Source organism: Boleophthalmus pectinirostris, unplaced genomic scaffold, assembly GCF_026225935.1.
Source record: "Boleophthalmus pectinirostris isolate CB_2022bp ecotype Guang Dong unplaced genomic scaffold, ASM2622593v1 HiC_scaffold_9, whole genome shotgun sequence".
Classification (NCBI taxonomy): domain Eukaryota; kingdom Metazoa; phylum Chordata; class Actinopteri; order Gobiiformes; family Gobiidae; genus Boleophthalmus; species Boleophthalmus pectinirostris.
In genome coordinates this window covers 23,696,884-23,703,305 of record NW_026571541.1, presented here as the reverse complement: position 1 = coordinate 23,703,305, position 6,422 = coordinate 23,696,884, and the positions used below count along the sequence as shown (strand labels likewise).

The 6,422-nt window shown below is 44.5% G+C and overlaps 1 protein-coding gene across 1 annotated transcript; it reads left to right on the top strand.

Annotated features, from left to right (window-relative positions):
• Window positions 1-4,713: 4,713 nt before the first annotated feature.
• phox2a (paired like homeobox 2A) lies at window positions 4,714-6,304 on the top strand. The gene is made up of 3 exons (XM_020940507.2): window positions 4,714-4,936; window positions 5,374-5,561; window positions 5,816-6,304. The coding sequence occupies exons 1-3, from the start codon at window positions 4,714-4,716 to the stop codon at window positions 6,302-6,304; spliced, it is 900 nt and encodes a 299-aa protein (XP_020796166.1).
• The last annotated feature ends 118 nt before the right edge of the window (window positions 6,305-6,422 follow it).

The window sequence follows — 6,422 nt, the reverse complement described above, 5'->3', positions numbered from 1 at the left end:
CCCCTTTGTATGTGGTTTTAGCGCAGTGCAGTGGCTCAGAGGTGCAGCCAGGTGGAGGTGCTGAATGATGAACGACTACTAGAGTCTTCCCCATTATCATATCTGTCCTGCTCTTAACGGGGCATTTTCATCCGTGTCCCTCTGCACTCCTCTCATCTCTCGCTCCCTCAGTGCGCTCCCTCCGGAAAGCAATCGATTGCATCTCCATTACCAAGGTCCTCCACTCAGATCCGAGTTTAAGAGGAACTCATACTCGCTGGTGCGGCACACTCGCACAACAATCACTAGCTTCGTGGGTTCAAACTAAAAAAATCCGTGTGACCTCTGTTTTACGCGTGTGCAGGTGAATGCATTACGCACACAGGATGACGTGTCCACCAGTATAATTAGCATAAAAGACGAATAAAGGACCCACCAAAAACACACCAGTATGTCCGCCATTCTTTTAAAGAAAGGGAACAAATCCATTTCGCCTAATTCGAACCTTGCTCAGGGACAGCTCGCGTGGCAGATTGCAGCCTAATTAGTTTAGAGGGAATTTAATTGAATTAAGTTTCCACAGCTCCGCGCGCCCCGCCGCTGGGCTGCTTTCAGAGCGCGGGGCCAGAGCTGCAGATCTAATTAGCGTTGTTTGGAGAAGCTCCCGTACGCACGGCCATCCTCGCTGCTCCAGCTGTGGTGTGCGTAAACCATGAGTGTGTGCCATGGTCTCGCGGGACCACCTTTTTCTTAAAAAAAAAAAAAAAAAAAAAAAAAACGTATTTTAAAGCAACACACAGTCATCCATTACAATATTACAGACTCACCGCGGTGGGCTGAGCTGCATACACTTCTCAAGATTGCGTTAACGAAAACTACCAATTGAGCTTACAATGACAACATTTCTAAACCGATAACCATTTAGAGCTTTATCTTTACAGAGGGAAAAACTACGAGGCATTGTTTTTTTTTTTAACATGGGACTGTTGACCTTTCGGCCAATACCAAATACGTTTGTGGCACTGTGTATTTTATTAGGCCTAAAATAAACTTAATTCATCATAGGCCTGATTAATTCTGGCCTATTTAAATAGGCTTCAATAGCCAAAGAAATTATCTTCACAAAACTGAATTTGAGGTCTAATTTCTTATCCTGTGTCATCACACTCTACCAAAATCTGTGCTGAAACTTAGGCTCCTCTTGCTTCTATCTAAACAGGTTACAAGTCGTGGAGCTGAAGCGTCACAGTATATTTCAGTAATTGGAGAGTGAAATGCTGGGACAGGCGCACGCGGAAGAGACCCAGGCCTCGGGCCCACCCCCCTCTCCTTATCTCTCTCATCCATCATCAGCGAAATCAAATGTGCTGCGCCTCTGCCACTGCGGCTGGTGCTTTAAAATTTGGCTGTGCGTTAACGGCAGCAGCAACGTTTACATTATGTCCGATTTCAATCACAATTTAATCCACGCGCTCGGTGCACGATGACGCAACACATTTCAGTCACTAAACTGTGGCTGAAACCACTCTGCAGCATCACCTGGGGCGTTCACCACCCAGTGCACCATAAACTTTCACGACATAAATCACTTAACAGAACGCAGTTTAGTTTACAGTTTAGGTCTCACTCAGAAAGGGAGGAATTAGTAACCTGTCAATTAAGATTTATTCTTGTCCAAAAATATTCCTGTAACGTTAACAAATGTATGGCGTTGTTAAATCAAAGAGTTGACATAGCCTAAATGGATAAAATATCGTATGTCCATAATGAGAGAGAGAAATCTGCACTCAGACTTAAAATTGTCATTACCACACAAACATTTGTTTCTGTTTTTACGACGCTGTTGTGATTTAATAAACACGTTTAGAATCGATAATGGCAACATGCTTCCTCACCAGGGAAACATACGGGACATGATGTTGTGTGTGCGTTGAATGATGGATGGATCTGGCTGACGCGCGCTCTGACTGACAGCTTCTCTTGCTTTAGACCACCACCGCGTGTTTCATGACATATACCGGCATGGGCCTCCCGCGAGGCCTTTCTTTAGTGCACTGCGTCTGCTGGCCCATTTTTTTACTCATCCCTTATGTCCTGTCTATGTCCATACACTCTTCCATCTCTCCATCAAAACCACCCCACCATCCATCACAAGGTCCACCCATATCTTGTATCATCTCACTCCCTGCGCTCTGCATTCCCTGTGCGCGCGGAGCGGGACCCCAGAGACTACAGACAAGGCGAACACGGGCAATTGAATTATGATTTTTCTACAGAATGTGCTTTTTGTAATTGGACAAATTGGGGTAGATGGGGTCTGCCCACTATATCTTCTCTAACTTGGAATATTAATGACACTGCAAAGATTTTCAACTGCCAGCAAAAACATTATTTGATTACGCACATTAGGCCTCTATTACGCACTTTGCAGACTAACCCAGGGGTTCAGCGATAAATTCTTAGTTTAGAGTTCCTGTCGAGTTTTTAATTGTAACCTTCCTAATAAGTTAATTTCTGAAGTTACAATATGAAGCCTACGTTGGTCAGATCATGGACCTATTATCCATAAAGTGGAGGTTTCTCTCTCAGGGTCCCTCAGCAGAAGCCTCTGGAGGACCATTGTGCTTCCCTCTGTTGACTCAGACGTCATGAATGCCAAAGCCTCCCGTTACTGTTTCCGTCAAATGGCCCCATGAATGTAAAAGTCCAAAGTTAAAGGCTGCGCAGAGGAAAGGTCTCCCCCTGCGCCCGGGCACTAAGGGCGGATTAGGAGCCTGGAAGAGACCGCTGCCCCTTTGAAGGGATTAGATTAGAAATGTTTAGAGGGAGAGGAGTAGGGTCGCTCATAGTTGCTCTTTTGGGTGAGAGAGTTTAGCGGAGAAACTGTTTAAGTTTCCCAGCATATTCACCGTTGAACTTTCTTTCATGACTTGGGAAAATTAAAATTAAACTAATGACTATTTTTTTATTAGGGCTGCACCTGCCATTCAAGACTTTAAGCACAATAAAGCAACATAGCGTATCCTATAATAATTACAAGAGCAATTAATTCAGATAAAAAAGATCTATAGGTTTATGTTTAATTTAGGTTAATTTAGGCTCGGTAGGCTATAGCCTATATTTTTGCAAAGTTGTGTATGTAGGCCACCAGTGCGCACTGCTACAAATAGGCCTATAAGCAAGTGGCAAAACAAGCTTGTGACAAATCTGATTATTTATAGACTCTCTCTAAATTTATTGTGACTGTGTGGTGCTGGAGCAGTAAACGCACGCGTGCGCTCTCTCCACACTCTGTGGGTTAATGGCATTAAGGATCATCGTACAGCGCCCCCGGACACCAAGATAAGAGTGCACTTTGTGCGCGCGCACGCAAGAATAAAGTTAATTATTTTGTCGCGCGCTTGCAACGTCCTTTTGGTTTGTGGATCATATCATTTGTTGAAATATATCCGCTAATAAAAAGCCTGTTAATTCCACAAGCACCAGCGTGGTCTTAAATGGCCTTTAACTAAAAGTGTGGGGAGTGCGCTTCTCTGCCACTTTTCCACGCTCTCTGTGTGCGGTGTGCACTGGGGCCATGTGGGATATGACTTATCACATTGTATGACACCGAACAATAAACTTAAACCAATTTCTAACGCGTCAATGCGTTTATGGTTAGCCTGCCGTGGTTGCTCACTCGCTCCTCTGCCTTTCTCTTCTATATATCAAAATGACGCGCACTCCAGTGACATCTCCCTAAAAGTGATCGGAATCGAATCAAAGCTTTTAATCTCACCAATCAGCGTCACATCTGGACATTTTGAACTACATAAAGACTTACGGCAGAAACGCGCTCTGCGCATTGACGCCAGCACTGTAAAGGTAGGTCTAAATATTTAGACATTTGGAGAATTTTGTGTCATTTTTAGAGGGGTATTAATAATGTTACTATTTTTTTAGGTTATATCGAAATAATTACAATAATAAAATGGCTAAGCTTTTTAATTAACTAATGCATTTGATTTGTCATTTGAAATGATAAAAAGCAGGCTAATTATTGCGTAAGTCTATAGGTTTCTAGCCAAAGAATCTGACTACGGTTGGACCTAAGCTGGCCTCTTACAATATGAACATTTTTGTAGGCTATAGTGAGGCCTACAAGAAGTGGCCTTTGCTATAATGCTCACTTATCAGATATAGGCTTAGTATTGTACATCTGATAACATAAAGAACAATAAATAATATGGATCAAGCGCGCCCAGTGTTTATGTCAGGTTCGTAGAGAGCGGGCTGCCACCTGGGCTTGTATGTCGTGCCGGAGGTGCACGTGGGCGGTGCGTGGCCTGTGGGCGTGACCATCCCGTGTCCAGCGCTGTCACGACTCTGCCATTGGCTCCTTGCAGGCAGAGGGTATTGTCATGGAAACTAGACCACCGCCTTGCTATTGTCTCCGCGCGCTGCCAACTTTATTATAAACCGTGCGCAAACTGCAACGGACTGTCAAACGGAGCAAGAGCGCACAAGCTGAAGCGGGTGGACAGAAACTCTTCTGGATTATTCCAAGACTTCACAGCATCTTCTGTTGAGTAGTGACAAGGATTTGGATTCCACAAGAGCCACTGAGGACTGAACATTCTTCTGATTTGTTTTCACCACTGTGAGCCCGGTACAACTCCAGATTGACGCGGGTCTGAACGTCACTCCTGGTACTTTTGCCCGTGCACACGCCGGTCATTCAGCCGGTCCACATCCATGTATAAAATGGATTACTCATATCTGAACTCCTATGACTCCTGCATGGCAGCCATGGAAGCCTCTGCCTACGCGGACTTCAGCTCATGCAGCCAAGCCAGTTCGTTCCAGTACAACCCGATCAGGAGCGGGCCCTTCTCTAACCCGGGCTGCACTCCTCTCAGCACGGCCAGCTGCACCCTGGGAGCGCTGCGGGAGCACCAGCCCACACCTTACTCTTCAGGTATGCCTCCAACCAGAGCTCATCCGCAACCTGAACAAAAAGCACCTGAAAAAATGTCAAAACAGAAAAAAGTCCTAAGTTCTTTCCTAAAAAGAACCTAAATTATTATTGTGTCTTATTTATATACACATTTATTTTATTGTCACTCCTATCTGATAAATGTAAAAATAAATATTAGGCCTTCCTAATCTAATTAGGCTACCAATTACTCTGTTTATGGATGTGAACATAGGAATCCTAAATAATAAAAGTAGGCTACAAAGAAGAATTAGACAAAAATATAATATAATATAATATATATATATTATATATATATATATATATATATATATATATATATATATATATATATATATATATATATATATATATATATATATATATATATATATATATATATATAAATACGGCATTTAAAATTTTTCTGTCTTTTGCAGTACCGTACAAATTTTTTTCGGATCCGTCAGGCCTGAATGAGAAGAGGAAACAGCGGCGGATCAGGACCACCTTCACTAGTTCCCAGCTCAAAGAACTTGAGCGCGTTTTCGCAGAGACGCACTACCCGGATATTTACACCCGTGAGGAGCTGGCACTGAAGATTGACCTAACCGAAGCGCGCGTACAGGTCAGAAATGTTCCCGCCTGCCTTCTGAAAATGCAAATAAAGTAAAACAAGAAAAGCTGGAAAATATCCATGTTACTACAGGACATATAAATGACAACATCATCATTAACTTTAAAGCAGTGATATTTCGCACCAAACTCAGAAGATATTCAGCTTTTAAAGACGACATAAACTGACCTAAAGCATGTCTAAATTATTAAAACTAAACCAGTGGTAAAACAGATTCCTAATCCATTTTTTTTTTCTTCCAACAGGTGTGGTTTCAGAACAGGCGTGCAAAGTTCCGCAAACAGGAGCGAGCAGCCAATGCCAAAGCCAACAGCACCGGGGGTTCCACAGGCAGCACTGGCAGCAGCTCCACGGGCAAGAAGAACGGAGAGCCCAGATCCTCCTCAGATGACGAGGAGTCTAAAGAGTCCACCTGTAGCCCCACGCCTGACAGCACTGCATCCCTGCCTGGGTCAGGCAATGGGAACTTGGGCAGCCCCGCCAGCCTCAGCCCCAGCCCTGCACCCGCTGGAACAGTCTACAACACCTCCAGCTCCCCAGTGCTGCAGGGGCTCAAGGCGCCCAGCTGGTCTAACCTGGGGCCCGCCAACCCAGCCGTGGCTCAGCCTGCAGCCCAGACTCAAGAGATCCTCAAAGCCTGGCAGCCGGACAGTATGACCGGGCCCTTTGCTGGAGTTCTGTCCTCTTTCCACAGAAAACCCAACCCGGCGGCCATCAAGACAAACCTGTTTTGAAGCACAGAGAGGGAGAGCTGGGAATAAGACATGCAGGCTGATGGAGGAGACTATGAACACTACAGGTGCAAACAGCTGTACTCTAATCCTGCTTTGACATCAACCTTTTGGGCAGAAC